The sequence below is a fragment of the Capsicum annuum genome, chromosome 9 (assembly GCF_002878395.1).
Source record: "Capsicum annuum cultivar UCD-10X-F1 chromosome 9, UCD10Xv1.1, whole genome shotgun sequence".
NCBI classification, from domain to species: domain Eukaryota; kingdom Viridiplantae; phylum Streptophyta; class Magnoliopsida; order Solanales; family Solanaceae; genus Capsicum; species Capsicum annuum.
The window spans coordinates 169,511,936-169,530,232 of NC_061119.1; the positions used below are offsets into that span (position 1 = coordinate 169,511,936).

An 18,297-nucleotide genomic window follows, 5' to 3' on the forward strand; every position below is an offset into this window, starting at 1 on the left:
GTGGTTAATGAGTTCCCAATGTTTTAATTATGTATTTAGATGGGTAATAAATTTTTTATAATGTGCAAAGTTCAATTGGATCAAAGTTTAGAGTCAAAACAACATGTTAAAGTTCAACATGACCAAACTTAGTCTAATCTCATGCTTGAGTTGTCGTTCTTGATAATTGTGTTGTGATGATCTCTAATTCGTGGTGTAAATTGATTTAGAATGTCTTGTGACCTAATTATAGTGATATATAAATGTATACAAGGCTATAAATCAAGTGAAAACATCATACAAAGGCTGAGATTGGTCCAACGGAAGCACAAAACGTACATGACGAACTTAGAACGCCTAGGAGCATACCACCGTGATGGCATGACAAAAGTGATGAAGGGGCTGGTGCATCACGGCAATGGTTAAATCAGCATTTGTCATTTCAAGTAACTCAATATGATTAAGCCGCATCATGGAGCTATAGTGATGAACACTCTAGCGCGACGCGATGATGATTAAAAGTGGGAAAATTGTTCCCATCTATAAGAGGACAACGTGGAAACCTAATCCTATTCGGTTTATGACTTGTCTATTATAAATATAATGTCTTAAAACATATTATGGACACCTTGGAATGGCTAGGAGCATTGATGAATCTACTACAACTCTATTTTAGGTTTTCATTCTTTATTTTTTAGTTTCTTTATGGTTTTAATCATTCATACAATTATTTGGATGTTAATTATGGCTATGAGTGGCTAAAAACTCCCTTTCCGGGGTTAAAGCCAAGAACATGAGTACTATTGTTTTGAATTAATTTTTTTTGATTTGCTTATCAATATTGGTTATTTGTTTATTCTTGTTTTAATTATTTTGAGGATTTATCACCCTTAGAATACATCTATTATCATTCTTGTGATCTCGGGAGAGAGAATAGGGAGATAGAACATAGGAATGAACAAACTATGGTTTGAATTCTCTTATGAAATAAGGAGTGCAAATTAGCATCTAGGACAGGGATGTACCTAGAAGCTTTACTTGATTCACACATAGGATGATAGATTAAAGAACTTAATTGGACTATTACATCCTCTCTCAATGATGTAATTGTAATGTTCAAGTTAGCTAAATGGTTAGAGACCGGGACACCATGATCGTCAAATTAACCCTACGAATCAACAACCAAGGTAATCAAGTTAATGAATAAAGTTCAATGACATCGTATAATTGTTTGAAGTGCTTTAACCCTGGGCTTTACTCTATTGATTGTTCTAAGACCTTTATTTTACGTATTGCTCAATTTATTTTAGTTTACACATATTCAAAACTAAATTTTGGTTACTCTTGCATCAATTGGATCTAAATTGTGAACTAGAATTAAATAGTTGTTAGATTAAGTCCCTGTGGGATCGATATTCGGATTTCTTGAGGGAAACTTTACTACTTGGTAGACCACGTATACTTGCGTGTGCTCTTGGGTGCTGTCAAGTTTTTGGTGTCGTTATCGGGGACTTGTAATTTGGCAACTTTTTATTCTTAGTTTTACTTTTTGATTTCTTTGGTGTTTTTACGCTTGGTCTTAGTTTTGTATTTGCAGGAAACAGATTTATAAAGTATTAAGCTAGAAAGGGATCAAGACTTGGTTAAACCAAGCTCTGAACCTGAGCAAATTTTCCATTAACGCAGGAGAGAAACAATCTTTCTCCCCGTATTCCACAACTCGCATAAGATCAAGAAAATCCAACTCTAATGGCTGAAGAACCAGCAACCCGCAGGACAATTAAGGAAGTGGCAATCCCACTTTCAATGAATTTGACCTCCCCATTTCAGAAGTTGACAGTTGGAGGCAATTTTGAGATTAAACAGAATATGGTACAGCTTCTGATTAGCAGTGGATAGTTCACAGGGCTTTCACATAAAGATCCACATGTCCACTTGCAAAATTTCCTTGAAATCAGTGACACATTCATTCCTACAGGGGTGAATGTAGATTATGTAAGGATGCCGTTGTTCCCCTTTTCACTATTGGGGGAAGCAAAAAAGTGGTTGAATACGGAGCTGGCAAATTTAATCACATCATGGAACGACGTGGCTTAAAAATTCCTTATCCAATTTTCCCATCTGGTAAGACTATGAAACTTTGCAGTGAGATAGTGTGTTTCAAATAGAATCTAGACGAGAATCTTTATCATGCTTGGGAGCACTTCAAAGCACTTCTTCAAGACTATCCACACCATCAACAGTTCAATGAGATACTTTCTCATACTTTTGAAGAGGCCCTTGAACACAATACAAATTTTTTGTTAGATTCAGCTGAAGGTGGTCAAGCTCTTGAGATCACTTATGTTGAGTTGTACACTTTATTGAACCGCATAGCTCAAGCGAATCCCGAGTGGCATTCAGACTCGAGAAGTGGTACAAAAAAAAATTACAAGTGTATTGGAGGTTGACCAATTTACTGCGATATCTGCTTAGATCTCTGCATTGCAAAATCAAATAAGCAGTTTGAAGTTGGGAATAGCACAGCCTGCAGCCACAGTCAATGCAATCCAACAAGCTGCAGGTTGGTGTGAAGTTTGTGGTAACAGTGTCCATTCAACAGCTATATGTGTTGTAAATCCAGAATTGGTAATGTATATGGGTAATATTCAAAGTCCTAATTATGGTAATGCCTACAACATAAAGTGAAAGAATCAGCCACCAATTCATACATGGAATTCCCCATAGCAACTGGCTCCACCAAATCCGTCAACTAGCAATATGTAGGAGATGATGAAACAACTCTCAGCTTGTCAAGCACAAATGGTTGTAGATATGAAAAGTCAATATCCAGAATTAAAGAATTATTAAGCAGCCACAAGAAGATTAGAGTTGCATTTGGGACAATTACAACAGACACTGAATACCAGGCCTCAAGGCGGTTTGCTAGCAAATATGAAAAATCCAAAACAAGTAATGGCAATCACTTTGAGGAGTGGTAAAGAGCTCAACAAAGAACCTCCAAAGGCAACTAAGGAGCTAGATGCAGATTTGACTCCCCCACAGGTATCCAAAAAAGTTGCTAAAAATTTGAGGAAGTCTGTGTACTCGAAATAAAAAATTGCTACATAGGTGGAGAAGTAGATGTCGCAACTTTCTTTCCCACACAAGCACAGAAAAGCAAAAGAGGATGCCTATTTTAAGAAGTTCTTTGACATGTTCAAAGAGCTTCACATTAACTTACCTTTGTTAGATGTTTTTCATGGTATTCCCAAGTACACTAAGTACTTGAGAGATATGGTTGCTAATAAGGTAAAGTTTCAGGATGTGGAGGCGATAACACTCACTGTGAAGTGTAGCTCTATGGTGACACAGAAAATCGCCAAAAAACTAAAGAATTCGAAGAAGTTTACTCTCCTTATTCAAATTGGGAGTAGTAAAGTGGTCCATATACTGAGTGACTTAGAGACAAGTATCAACTTGATGCCCATCTCCTTATTCAACAATTTGGACTTGGGGAAGCCTAGACCAAGCCTTGTGCTACTACAATTGGTGAATGGGATCATTGCTTGATCGAAAGAAATTATTGAGGATGTCCTTATAAAGGTTGGTAAATTTTTTATTCCTACTGACTTTATTATTTTAGAATTTTAGGCAGAAGAACAGGTATTGATCATTTTAGGGTGTCCATTCTTAGCAACTAGAGGAGCTTTGATTGATGTTAGATAAGATACGCTCACAATGAGGTTGGAGGATGAAGAGGCAGTATTTAAATTTTACAAAGCACGTAACACACTATCCCACTACAAGGACTTGTACATGATTATCATAATTGAAGGGGACAAGCATGGGGTGGTTAGTCCGGTAAAGACCTCTTCGTACTACCTCATTGAGCTACCTAAGCCACAACTACTACAGGCCAACATAATGCAAATTGATGAGCCTGAAAAGGCTAAAGTTGAAAAATCTACTGTACTTAAGAGTTCATACCTAAGAAGGGTGAAAAGAATAAGAAGATGGAGACCAAGTATGAGAATGAAAAGAAAAGAGAACGATTAAGTCGTAGTTGGGTCGTGTCGTGAACTAAATAAGGCACTGCTTGGGAGGCAATCCAAGTTAAGTAGATAAGTTTTATTTTTTAGTTTTTAGTTTTCATTTCACATAGTTTTTGTTTTTGATTGAGTCGCAGGTTAATGGGAAGTCTGAGTACCGAAAACCTGAGCTAAGGAGCATGGCAAAGATGGAGTGTGTGGTCCCTAGACCTCCTTGATATATAAAAATGCTACTAGCTAGGCGTAGAGGCCTCAAGGAGTATTTCTATCTCTTACTTTTAAGTTTACTTTAGGGACAAAGTAGCCTTTTAAGTGTGGGGTAGGGAAATTCCCAATTTTAGGATCAATTTAAAAAAATTTGTGTAAGATATTTGTGTTGGTGCTATTTTTGATTACTTAGTGCAAGTGTTTTAGTTGTATAAGCAAGTTGAATTATGTGAATCACTATTTTTAAGAATCCTAGGCTAAAGTGTGACTCGTGTACTTATGGCTTAAAGTTGAATTCATGTTATTATTTGGTTGAGTCTATGATGATCCTATGTGAGTTAGGCATATGCCATGTGCGTGTAAGGTGTTGTATATTCCTTGTTGCATGTGATGTCTAGAACTTGCTCAGAATGTGTATAAAGCAAAATAAAGAGTGTAGGCTTAGGAGATAATATAGGTATTTCTTTAATAGTTTTGTTTTATACCTTCTTTTTGACCTATCCTTTGTGCTTAATCCTAGTAAGCCCCATTGAGCCTTTAACTTTTTCTTTGGCAGCCTCATAAGTAGCCTAATCCCTTCTTTGATAGACTTTAATTTGATTCAAAGCTCTGATGCGCTTTAGTGTAAATTTAATTGAGTTAGAAGTGTGAAATTGAAGAAGAAAAGGTGAAATTGAAGCCCCAAAGTGATAATTATTGGTGTTTAAAAGAATTGTTATGTGTTGTGGTGGGGAGTTAAGTAATTAAAAGAATAAAAATTTATTCAAATTGAATGAGTTGTGCGTAGAATCCCCCCACCATAGTGTATGTAAAGGAGCTTAATGAGATGGGGTGAAAACAAAAGAATGGGGTAGACAAAATGGTGTAATTTGATTGTTAAAGAGTGGTCTTAATTGCATAATGTAGTACATTAAAGCGCTTTGGGAAAATAGTCACTATTCTAAAATTGTTCCTACCCGTCTCTTAGCCTGCATTATAACCCAAAAAAAACCTATTTGATCCTAAGCTTAATATTTTGATATTAGTGGAGTAATACACTAAGGGCAAGCCTATGTTTCATTATGTGTAACTTGTGAATTCCTTGTAAGAGTGAGCGAAACTTGATTCTTGTACCCATTGTGTTATGCATTGCATTATTGTGAGTAATTTTGGGTAACTGTCATGTTGTGAAGGCACATATTTTGATGAATGTGGGTGATTCATGTGATGTATTTGATCGGTGAATATGCATGAGTTTGCCAACTTGGTGAGTCAATTCTTGAGACTAGGATGTTTCGAAGTAGGATTCTTGAGCTTTCAGTTGTGTATGTGACATGCTTAGTGAAGAAACTTGCATTCTATGTAGTTATTATAGTACTAGCTTGAGTGTCTTGCATGTAGTGGAAGCGTGAATTCTCTTCAGCTCATGATGCTTATAGTTAAGGGTTTTTCGAGGATGAACAAGGCTTTAAGTGTGGGGTGATGATGTCAGGTGTATTTATGCATTCTAGCATTGCTATTCTAGCCTTTTTAGCCTTGTTTTGAGGATGATTCGTATGCTATATGCGTTGATAATGATATAAATATGTATCTTAGTTTCCAAGTATGTGCTTACAATGTTTAATGGTGTTTTCAAATAAGATTGTGCTTAATTGAGTCATTAAGGGTTCAATCGAGAAAACTAGTTCTACTAGCTTGAGCTAGGTGTTATTCTAGTCTATCGCGTTGGATTGCATTGTGGTTAATGAGATCCCAATGTTGTAATTATGTATTTAGATGGGGAATAACTTGTTTATAATGTGCAAAGTTCAATTGGATCAAAGTTTAGAGTCAAACAACAAGTTAAAGTTCAACATGAGCAAGCTTAGTCTTAGCTCGTGCTTGAGTTATCGTTCTTGATAATTGTGTTGTGATGATCTCTAATCCGTGGTGCAAATTGATTTAGGATGTCTTGTGAGCTGATTATGGTGATATATGAATGTATACAAGGCTGGAAATCAAGTGAAAACATCATACAAAGGCTCAGAGTGGTCCAATGGAAGCACAAAACACTCATGACGAACTTAGAATGGCTGGGAGAATACCACTGCAATGGCATGCCAATATCAATGAAGGGGCTGGCGCATCGCGGAAATGGTCAAATGAGCATTCGTCAATTCTAGTAACTCAACGCGATTAATCCATGTCGCAGAGCTATAGCGATGGACACTCTAGTGCAACGCGATGATGATTAAAAGAGGTAAAATTGTGCCCAGGCCAGCTGTAAGAGGACAACGTGGAAACCTAATCCTATTTGGTTTATGGCTTGTATATTATAAATATAACATCTTAAAACATGTTTTGGATACCTTGGAACGGCTGAGAGCATTGAAGAGGCTACTACAACTCTATTTTAGGTTTTCATTCTTTATTTTTTAGTTTCTTTATGGTTTTAATCATTCATACAATTATTTGGATGTTAATTATGGCTATGAGAGGATAAAAACTCCCTTTCCGGGATTAAAGCCAAGAACATGAGTACTATTATTTTGAATTAATTTCGTTTGATTTGCTTATCATTATTGGTTGTTTGTTTATTCTTGTTTTAATTATTTTGAGGATTGATCACCCTTAGAATACATCTATTAACATTCTTGTGATCTCAAGAGAGAGAATAGGGAGATAGAACATGGTAATGAACAAAGTATGGTTTGAATTCTTTTATGAAATAAGGAGTGCAAATTAGCTTCTAGGACAGGGATGTACCTAGAAGATTTACTTGATTCACACGTAGGATGGTAGTGTAATACCCTGAATTTTTTCCAAGCTTAATTTCTCCTAGAGAAGTTTAAGGAGTGACTTCCTAAGTGAGTATCGTGTTAACCATATAGAATTTCTCTAATTTTGACTTTTTATCACATGGGAAATTTGATAAGTTTTTCGTCAATATAAGATTCGCCCAAATTCTATACCCGGGCAAGAAGTTATGGCTAATTTAAGTCCTAGTCATAAAACAACATCATTTTAGTGCTTGGCACATCAAGGAAAGGGTCTATTTGAAAATTATAAAATTCCAGTGGAACTCCGCGATAGTGGTACGTCGCGGAGGACCCCAATTTCTCAATAGTCAATTTCCAGTGGCCTAGAGCGATTGTGATGCGTCATGCTAAAGTTCCAGGTCCCAACCAGTGGGACAATGTGATGGCTCTGCATCGCGATGACTCCTAGATTCCCATTTATCAATTTCTAGTGAGCCACCGTGATAGTGGCGTGTCGCGACAGCCCATAAAATCGGGTTCCCAATTCAATTTTTTCCAGCTTTGTACATAAGTTAAAAAGGGAACTTTGGACATTTTTCAAGCATCTTAAACTGTACAAACACCAAATTACAGTCATTTACAAGTATTCTATGAAGTTTTTCTCAAGTTTTCTCTCAACAAAAACCCTAAGTATCCAAAACCTCTTCCAAGAATCTCAATAATCCATCATAGATTTTCTAAATTGAGTCAAGATTCAAGGTTCCCAAGTCAAGGGTTGCAAGAACCCTCTCTCAAGAGTAAGAACAAGAGTTTGAAGCAAGCTTGTTCATCCAATTTCATAATCTAAGGTATGTGGGGTTTTGAACAAGGATATTCCTTTCACCCTTGTGCCCAAAGGCTTATTTAAACTATAATTTTCTGCAATTTATGAGATTTTACATGAAATTGAATTAAGATTTTTCACCCATTGTTATTGGTTGTAAGCTTTTGACGTTTTCCATGAATTGAGAGTCTAATGGCATGATTTTTACATGTTTTCTTGAGAAATTGCATCTGGGTCTATACCCCATGATTTTAATCCTTGAGAAGTTAATAGTTGAAATGTTTGAGATATTGAAGTATATGAGTATGTTGAGATTATGAGCTAAATTGCTGTAAATTCCAGATTTTTATATGATTTATGAACCTATATGCTATCTAATATGCATTTCGATGAGTTTTAACTTGAGATTGAATTATAGGTCATTAAGCCCTACTTGAGACTTGCAATTTTATGAACTCTTGTGCTATAAGCATCCATGATTTGAGTATTTTGAGATTATTAAGAAATGTTTTGACCTAATGATCATAGATCTTTGAAATCCACTTCACTACATGAGATTACAGATTTGATTGTTGGGTTCTTATGAACCATAAGATTATTTTGAAAGTGGATTTTCATAAGATGAGCGAGATAAACTAAAAGGAGTAGTATTTAGTACCGAGTTGGGTAAGTTACTATTAGTTCTTACCACAGAACTACGTGCCACCTAGGTTTGAGATTTTGGGCCTGAGGCCGAGATGATTGGGCTCAAGTCCGAGATAAGTTATCATTGAGTTGAGGTTATACTCCTTGGCAAGAGTATGACGCCTCTCCCCAACGTGAGGTTTCTTTCTTAGGAGGACAAGACGTTGGACTCCATATAGCTCGCATGGTTTATGTCAGTTAAGAGAACCTCCCTAAACTAAAGTATTTTCCATTGAGATAGAATATTTTCCCTAAAGCTTTAGGATGAGATATTTTCTAAAATGAATGAACTGCTTTGAGTATTTTTCAAATAAGGAAGTAGTTTTCTCTACTAATACAAGTTGATCACCGATTTTCAAACCAAAAATTTATAATTCCGATTTCAAGTGTTTGAGTTCAAAAGAGTTATAAGTTCTTGTGCATTAAAGAAGTTTTATCCCCCCCCCCCCTCCCCATGAGATATATGCATAAGTTGAAAGTATTGTTTAAAGTTTTCTTTAGTCTATGAGTAATGAGAATAAAAGAAGAGTACAGATTTTAAAGCCAAAGTATAATGACTCACGAGATTTGTGTTACATGACTCACGAGATTTGTGTTACATGCTTCATTCTACATGATTTATGAGCTTTACATTTTAGACTTATTCAAGCCATGTGAGTCATTCCTATTTGCATACATGATTTGATTAAAAAGTATTGACATTGTTTTATGTAAATTCATGCACCCCCATATACTCAGTACATTTCTAAGTGTTGATTCACATATACGTCTATGTCCTACATTGTCTTATAATGTAGGTTCAGGTGCTCAGTCCAAGTCTCGTCAGTGATTCCCGAGTACCTTTATCTACATTTCTCCAGTGGTGAGTCCTCATGGTTCGAGGGCCTATCTTTAGATATTTCAGTATTTGAGTGGTTATGTTATTACTTTCAGTCCAGTTTGAGCCAGTTGGGGACCTATCCCAACGGCTCTCTAGTTCATGGAGTAGTAGAGGCTTTGTCAGACTAGTTATCAGATTGTGGTTGTGTTGAGATTTCCTTTCATTTGATATGACAGTGCCAGTGTTTGATATATTTCTTCTTGAATGAGTTATTATGAGAAGTGATAGGCTCAAACGGTTAGCTTGGGGCTACTTGTAGCCCTAAGCACCGTGTGACGTCCCGAGACCAGTTTTCAGGGCATTACAGATAACTTAAAGAACTTAATTGGGCTATTACTTACCCGCTCAACTATGTAGTTATAATGTTCAAGTTAGGGAAACGGTTAGAGGTCAGGAGACCATGATCGTGCAATTAACCCTACGAATCAACAACCAAGATAAGCAAGTTAACTAATGAAGTTCAATGACATAGTATGATTATTTGGAGTGCTTTAACCCTGGGCTTTACTCCTTTGATTGTTCTAAGACCTTTATTTTACGCATTGTTCACTTTATTTTAGTTTACACATATTCAAAACTAAATTTTGGTTACTCTTCCATCAATTAAATCTAAATTGTGAATTAGAATCAAATTGCTATTAGATCAAGTTCCTGTGGGATCGATATTCGACTTTCTTGAGGGCCACTTTACTACTTGGTAGACCATGTACACTTGCGTCTGCGCTTAGGCGCTGTCAGGCTACCTTGTCTTAACTTGAGAGCATACCCTTACTACCTCATCATTTAACAATAAGATATTTTTCACAAATAACTAGAGAGGAGTATAGACTGATAAAATTCCCGGGGGTAAATTCCCAATCCCAAGAAATGAGTGATAACACGGAGGCAAGAAATGGTTCTCCAGACTATAGGGGCCACTTGACCTAAATATATTCCATAAACTTAGCAAAGGCGGAGGACATTGGATATTAGGGTCGTCCCCAAAGCTCATGGTGAAATGGTAGATATAGATCCACAGATATCTAGGTTTGGAGTGGAAATATTCTCAAGAGGGTAGGGAGAAAGAACTTCAACGTTGGTTGGCCATTCATAGTCATATTTAACCATTTTGATAGAACTTTCATCAATTTAGGATACAACGTAGATGATGGAACACTCCACGAGGCGTACGAGCGGTCTCAAAATTATGACGTTTGAAATCACTTGGAATCCAAGGTGTTTTGGAATCACGAAGTCTACAAAAACTTCATTCTCGTCTGTGGATATAACTAAGGGACTAAATAGGTGTTCTTCAGTAGGAGTAGAAGAAGAGTTGACGTTGTCCACAGCAAGAACTCTTGGCATGGTGGCAGGAAAAGCGATGGTATAGTATGCAACTCCTGGATTGGGAACTAGGACGATGAAATTAGCTTTGATCACCTTGGTAAGGGAAACAATGATGTTTTTCTTCTGCAATACAAATCCGAAATCTGACATCACCCGACGCAAAATAATATGTAATGAAAGAGAGAAAAATGGAAAGGAAGGGGTGTCTACGAATAGGGATACCTTAAGAAATAAGAGAAGAAAAAAGCAAGGATAAAGAATAGAAATGGAGCAAAAGAGATTCTAGAAAGAAGGGACAACATGCGTGTTTGAAAGGGTTACACATGTTTTGAGATAAAAAGTTGCGAAAAGAACATGGAGTGGATTTTTTCACTTCCCAGGAGTGTCTAATACCAACCTCGAGAAGTAAAGGGACTATCTGTATAGGGGTAACATAGCCCTTATAGAGTTTGGAACAACTTGGGTAGAAGGGAAATAAAACTGGCCCATATGGATATCATCCCACGGACAAAATTGAGACAAAGGAACGCCCACTCAAGCAGGAGCAAAGGAACCAAGGATTAGCAAAGAATGCAACGACATGCTAATAGACAAATAAAATGACAGTGTATCAGGGAATTCAAGTGCATAGGCTACCTGCATCTGAACCACATCAGACATGCGATATTAGGTTGGCACCCCCCAACGGCTTAATGACAAGTGGCTTGCAACTATTGGCTACAGTACGATATTCTTCTATTAGCTGAAAATAAGTCATTGTACCTTATAAATAGTGACTCCCTTCCCAATTGTAAAGGGATCTGATTTCTCTCCTTTTGATTCTCAGGTAATAATATTCTCTAGCTTTGTTCTTAAGCTTTCTCTTTCGTCATACCTGATAGAATATTGTGTTACTTATCATCAAGCTTGATCATTAAGCAGTCACGGTCGATGTTTTGCTTGTTGCTCAAGTGTTACGGGCTACACATCCATTCAGATTAGCTCTCGATCTTTATTTTGTTTATCATTTGTGTTGTTTGGTTAGCTTATTTACTGATTTTCAAACTCGCGCTATTAACAAGAAGCTAAAATCGTAACGCGTGCTCATAACTTAACTACAAATCTAGGTGTCCCAAAATAGACGGTAAACAATCATCGATACTAATATACTTTTACCAATATGACCTGATCAACTAGATTGGACCCCGAGACGATACGTTGATGCACTTATTTCAGACACTTGAGACAGGAAAAGTTCTTACATCTCGAAGGATCGTATGCATGATATTCTTGAAACTAAAAAGAACTCATGATACTTTGTAAAATTAAAGTAATAAAATTATAAAATAGAATACACCAGCTGATTTGACTGATGACTTCAATAAGAGAGAATTTCATCTTTTTAAGAGTTAGCTAAAGAAATAACATCAAAATCATAATGTTCAGGATTAGCTAAAGAAATAAGATCAAAATCATAATGTTCAGGAACTTACACGTATTTCCTTATACATTTATTCTTATAATTCAAACAAAAATTTTAATTTTATATTTGTGTGCTTCTAAAAAACATTGAACTCACACACATTCTTCCACCATCAAATGCATCCTAAAACAACACATTTAGCAATAAGTAAATTCTTAGAGATAACACCATCTCAAAACAAAACTTCAAATACGTTCCAAAAGTTTTTGTTTGAGCAATAATCAAAGGAACTGTGGCGCACTACACCCAAAATAGACCATGCAACGCACAATACAGATATAGATGACCTACAAAGCAAGAGAAAAATACGTAACACCCTTCTATACATCTTTCTTGCTGAAGCAAGACGGAAAATTAAACTAATTAGCTCACCTTCAATACTATATACATATACGAATCCTGGTCTTACGTTCCACATGGACATCCAACTTGTGCTATATCAATAGCATCTACCCACGCATGTAGACTTTTCCTATAAGGTCCACATTTCCAGCATTTACTTAATATGTTAAAAGTCTTTTCAGTCCAGGCTTCTGCCGATGGTGAACTATTAACTACTGCACTCTCTTTGAGGCCCTGAAAGGAGAAGGCACAAATGCCAACAAACGCCTACAATTGAATTTACCCGATAGTCAACTGACCAAGAACAAAATCAGGCAAACAAGTTGTACAATTGTTCCACTTTCTCTGTCTTGGATATTGCATTTACAGAACACCAGGCAAAACATATCAAAGAGTTAACTTCACAGCAGCAGATTGCACAAAAAGAAAAGAAAATCATAAAAATGAGGGCCCTAATCCTATTTACACTATATTGTTGCATGTTGCTTTCTACTTCTTGTTTCTTTTCTTTTTGGATTTCTTGGACTTGCCCTTCACTTTCTCTGGCTTCTTCCTTTCAGTATCCTGGTGGTTACTGCTTTCAGAATTCATGGTGACAGATGGCGGCTCAGCCTTCTCATCTTCACCACACACTGTATTGCCTTTTTCCTCACATGAATCCTTCTCTGGTGTTGGTACAGTGCATCGATTCAATAAACCTTCAAGCTTGGGCCTTCTTGACAGCAAGCTCTTCAACAGTTGTTCAGCAGTTGCTACTTCCAAACTACTGTATAGTATCAAGGCAGCAGTTCATCAAGAGTTTCTATTCAGAAAGAAAAATGGAACTATTGCCTCGACACACAAGGAGTCTTTGCAAGCGTGACTACAAGTATGGGCAATGCAGGAAATAGTTAGCACAAAATATATGCTAGTAAGACAACAACGGCATACTAACTTGTGGAGGTAGAGATGCTGTTTCTGACAGGACATTACTACTATAAAAGAAAAGGCCTCAACAAAGGATAATACCAGGAGCTAGAGCCACAATTCCAAATATGGCATGCTTCTAGCATGAAAGAACCTTTTCAGACTGGATTTTAAACAATTTCGTCATGGTAAATGCGACCTCATTGGCGCCTTACGAGTCTAAGTTCTTGGGGGAGGGTGTGAAATTCCTTTTACCTCTGTGATCTAATTGGACAAAATGTTTGTATTCCAGCCCAAAAAAAGTAGGGTACACAATGGTAAAAACCAGCATACCTCATATCCAACAATGAATGGAGCTGTTGCAGCTCTTGAAGCATACTGCCAACCTCCTCAATCATGTCCTCACCAGCGTCAGGCTTTTTTACAGCAGGCATTGTAATGGCAGCAGTCAAGAACTTTATATTCATATTTATTTCTTCCTTCAAAACATAACAAGTTTAGTACCTTAATAACAAAAACAATTTGATCCTTGCCTAGCAGACACCTCTACAAGTTCCAAATTATAATTAAAAGAAAATTAGTATTACCTTCATCTTCTGAGCAATAGATGATGTAGTTCTATCATTTTCACTGCCAATAAGCTTTAAAAAATCAGATATTTCCTGAAACAAGTCCCAATTCATCTGTTGCAGATGCTGCTCCGACAGGGGAGAGACTTCCGGACAAGGCATTGTCAAAATCTTTGGTTGATCATCAGAATTCGAGAGAGAAATAGAAGTTGGGTTAGCCATGCCTTTTAGATCTGTGGAATTAGGAGCTTGTGACTCATTTCTAGCCGGAAACAGCAAGCCAATAATGTCCACCATATTGTCGTTTGCTCCCAACTGCACATGAATGACATTAGAAAACTTTGTGGTTGTATTTGTACCCAAGTTGACAAACAATAGAGGATCTTTGGCAATTCGAAAAGCTTCGCCGATTTCACTGATCTGGATGTACTTCCGTTTCAAACCTGGTACAAGAATGCCATAGAAATCCTTTGGAAGATGGTTCCTAACATCATAGTTGCTGAGCACATGGAAAAGAACATCATAGTATTTCCCGCTGTTCACACACAGCAAGCATAGGACAACAACCAATCTCATAACCAATAGCTTATAGTATGCCGTAACATTGATTTTTGATCGCGAAATCCATTCAACTGTACTGTGTTTATTTGAGAGGAGTTGTTGTACCATTATAAGAACAGAATGATAAAACTTTTCCAAAGACTGTCTGCTTATAGCAACCCTGGAAGTGGCCTGGACCTCACCTTGCTCAGAGATCAGCCACTCTACCAATGAAGATTTTGTAGTGAAAAAGAATCCCTTACACCGTGACACCAAAATCAGAAAGCGTTCAACAAGAGACAAGAAACAACCAGGGGAGATATAGTCACCTAGTCTGATCCAGTTCACATCATAGGTATCTTGTAATGCTTCATAGAATTTCTCAACTAATGTTAACTCCAAAGCTTCACTTGGAATATTACCTATAGTTCCACTGCTTGATGAAAAAACTTCCGGAGACTCAGAATTTTTGCTTCCACAAGCATTGCCTGATTGAGATTCTTCCGGCTTTGTCATTCTAATGAAGTTGAGAATTTTCATGAATGATTTCCATGATTCTGTCGGAACTCTTCCAACAATTTCCTCGTACAACTCTTCAGATAGTTTTCCAGAGGCAAGCCATACGACCATTACCCTTCCAATCTGTCCATAGCTCAGAATACCTCTGGTTTTAATATCTTGATGGATGAATTCTTGCAACACGTCACGGGAAAGTTCAGTTCTCCTGAGAGAAATCATATTCTCCATCAATGATAGTCGGGGGTCAAGGGGGAAGGCTTTCTCAAAGTACTTTGTAGATAAGGACAAGAAATGCCGTATTCTCCACTCAAAACTCTTAGAATCAAGGTCCTTGGACTCACTTAAAAATTTTGCTACCTCATATATATTTAGAAGACACATGCTTTGCCGGAAAAGAGACACTGAAGTTGCAGCCAACTTATAGATGGAGTCAAGAGTATCCAAAACCTTCAAACCAACAAAAAGTAATTCGGTATGCCAGTGATGTCGAGCGGCATAAATAAAATGCCGAGCATCAATAAATACCATCTTTTTGCACCGTCTGATGAAACTTTGGTGAATGTTTTTAACCCATTCAGCATCAGGATGCAACAGTGTGTATGTAACATTGAGATCATTCAGGTGCTGCCTAGCACCAAAGTAATTTAGGCAGAAATTACAATAGCCTTTATATTCACCAAAGTCTTCTACGTCAAGCCCTTGAAGAGATTCAAGAAGATCAAAGATAGTCTTCTTCCACAAATTCCAAAAGTAAAGCAGTGTTCTGACACTAACTTGGCTGCAAATAACCAATTCTTCGGAACACTGTATATTAGCTGATAAACTATCATCCCAAATATACTTTGCAGCATTATTTTCAAAATGAACATCCAATATTTTTCTAGAGCACAACATTTCACTGATTATACTTTCACATTTCTGAGATGCAATGAAAATGTGCTTCAAGCCAGACCAGTCACTTGACTCATTTGATAAAACTTTAACCAATGTGCATGTGGTTTCAAAGTTGGATCCAAGCCCCGCAAATGACATGGCCTTTTCCAAGAGTTCCTTCTTTTGGGGGAATGACTTCAGAGGCCAACCTTTACCTCCAGAGAACCATAGGGAGTTGGAGAGAACATAAAGAAGAACGAGAGAAGATGCTTTGTCAGAATACCCAGCCTTTCCTGTTATATCCGCTTCACGAAGAATATCACCTTCCAGCCGTGCAATTTCTGCAGCTTCTGGGAAGTTTCCCAATTCTTCTTCTAACAACAGCAGCTCATCAAGGCACCCTACAGATTTCAAGAAATTGCGTGTCATGACAATTGAAGGGAATGCTTTCACAAATTTCATCATGGAGCCTCTGTCATTGAGCTCAAAATAATTTAAAGCGCAATTTCCCAGGAACTCCTCCTCAATTTTGTCAATTTCACTTGCTCTTTTCCCCAATGTACTACACTGAGCAGCATCGTGCTTCCAGTACTCAACATACTGTAAACCCAAGCCAAAACATCTTCCTTTGGTGCAAACTGATAAGCACTCAGAGAAATGATTGCCTTTAGCATAAACTCTTGCAGCCTGCTCATAGCATCCAGCCAGTGCAAAACACTCGGCAGCTTTTACCAGTTCAGATTTTCCACACTTCTCCAAATAAATTTGTCCTGCAGATATGTTTAGCAGGTTAAAACATCAAAAAACGAAAATTTGTAGAGTAAAATTTAAATTAGGGATAAAATTATCAAAAAAATTTAATGCAAAGACTATCAAAATCATACATTCTCTCTCATACATACATACATACATACATACATACATACATATATATATATATATATATATATAAATATATATATCAAACCCATATAAAAATTCAAATCTACCAAAATGAGCGAAAATTTGTAAAGTAATTAAAATTTAAATTAGGAATAAAATTGTCAAAAAAATTTAATGTAACGACTATAAAAATCTAGCGTTCTCTCTTAATATAGTAGTAAAGTTATATATACACACACACACATATATACATATATATATAAATATCAAACCCATATAATTGTTCAAATTTACCAAAATGAGCGAAAATTTGTGAAGTAATTAAAATTTAAATTAGGAATAAATTATCAAAAAAATTTAATGTAAGGACTATCAAAATCTCGCGTTCTCTCTTATATATAGTAGTAAAGTTATATATATATAAAGTGATAATAACAGGATTTGGAGGGTAATTTTGTCATTTTACGACTTTATCCCAAGTTAAAATATGGTGGGATTATTTATACAACCCCTTAGATGGGATAAGTTATCCTGGTATTATTTGTTAATCCCGACATAAGTTATTTCGAATTTAGCAACCAAACATAGTATCAAAAAAATTATCCCACGACTATTATTTTATCCCAGGATTATATATTTTAATACCTAACACCAAACGACCCCTAAATGTGTTCATGGTAACACTTTGAAAATGTTACCTTCAGTGATGTCATTGATGACATCTATTGAGACAGTTTTTTTGCCTATAAAAAGAGCTCATCAGCTCCTTGTTTTGACACACCAAAACAAAGAATGAAGAGAAAAAAATAGTGAGGCATCACAGAGAGTCTAGTTTGTGAGGGAAAAATAGAGTGTGTGATTGATATTGTAGTGAGGTGGAAAAATCAAAAGAGAGCTATTTATTTTGAGTGTGTTGTAGTCTTCAGAGTATTTTACTCAAACCAGAAGTGTAAAATTTCTAACTATAGTGATATCAGTTGCTTCTATAGGCCAGTGGTTTTTTCGCTTACTGGTTTCCATGTAAAGTTCTTTGTGTCATTATCGCTCTTGTTGTTCTTGATAATTAACCGCATTATTGTTGTTTTCGTATTTATTGCTTTTATTACCTCAATATTATTATTGTGGTGGGGTTTATCCCTAACAACTGGTATCAGAGCACACGTTATGCTCATTCGCGAAAATAATTTTTTGCAGTTGGTTGTACTATACTCTATAAAATAAAATGTCCTAAGTAAAGCATGAGGTAGCAAAATTTAATAGTGATAGCAGTTTCTCAACATGGCCGAGAAGGATGAGGGATCGGCTCATCCAACAAGGATTACACAAGGCACTAAGTGGCAAATCCAAAAGGCCTGAATCCATGAAAACGGGGGATTGAGAAGAAATGGATGAAAAGGTTGCTAGTATAATCAGGTTGCACTTAACAGATAATGTGGTCAATAGCATCATCGATGAAGATAGGGCGTCTGATATTTGGACAAAGTTAAAAAATCTATATATGTACAAACCGCTGACAAATAAATTATACTCAACGAAGCAGTTGTACACCCTACATAT

General features: G+C 36.6%; 1 protein-coding gene across 6 annotated transcripts in view; it reads right to left on the reverse strand.

Moving 5' to 3' along the window:
* LOC107842388 overlaps positions 1 to 18,297 on the reverse strand; it is a 41,073-nt gene that overhangs the window by 5,947 nt on the left and 16,829 nt on the right. For 2 of the 6 annotated variants that reach the window (XM_016686205.2, XM_016686203.2), the window contains exons 12-14: positions 13,945 to 16,628; positions 13,691 to 13,836; positions 12,687 to 13,217 (exon numbers count right to left, since the gene is read on the reverse strand). In XM_016686205.2, the coding sequence (XP_016541691.2) occupies positions 12,941 to 13,217; positions 13,691 to 13,836; positions 13,945 to 16,628 (3,107 nt within the window). In that variant the 3' untranslated portion in view covers positions 12,687 to 12,940. Of the gene's footprint in view, positions 1 to 8,300; positions 8,305 to 12,686; positions 13,314 to 13,690; positions 13,837 to 13,944; positions 16,629 to 18,297 lie in introns of those variants that run through there. The other 4 variants (XR_007045148.1, XM_016686204.2, XM_047397085.1 and 1 more) reach the window with 4 other exon arrangements.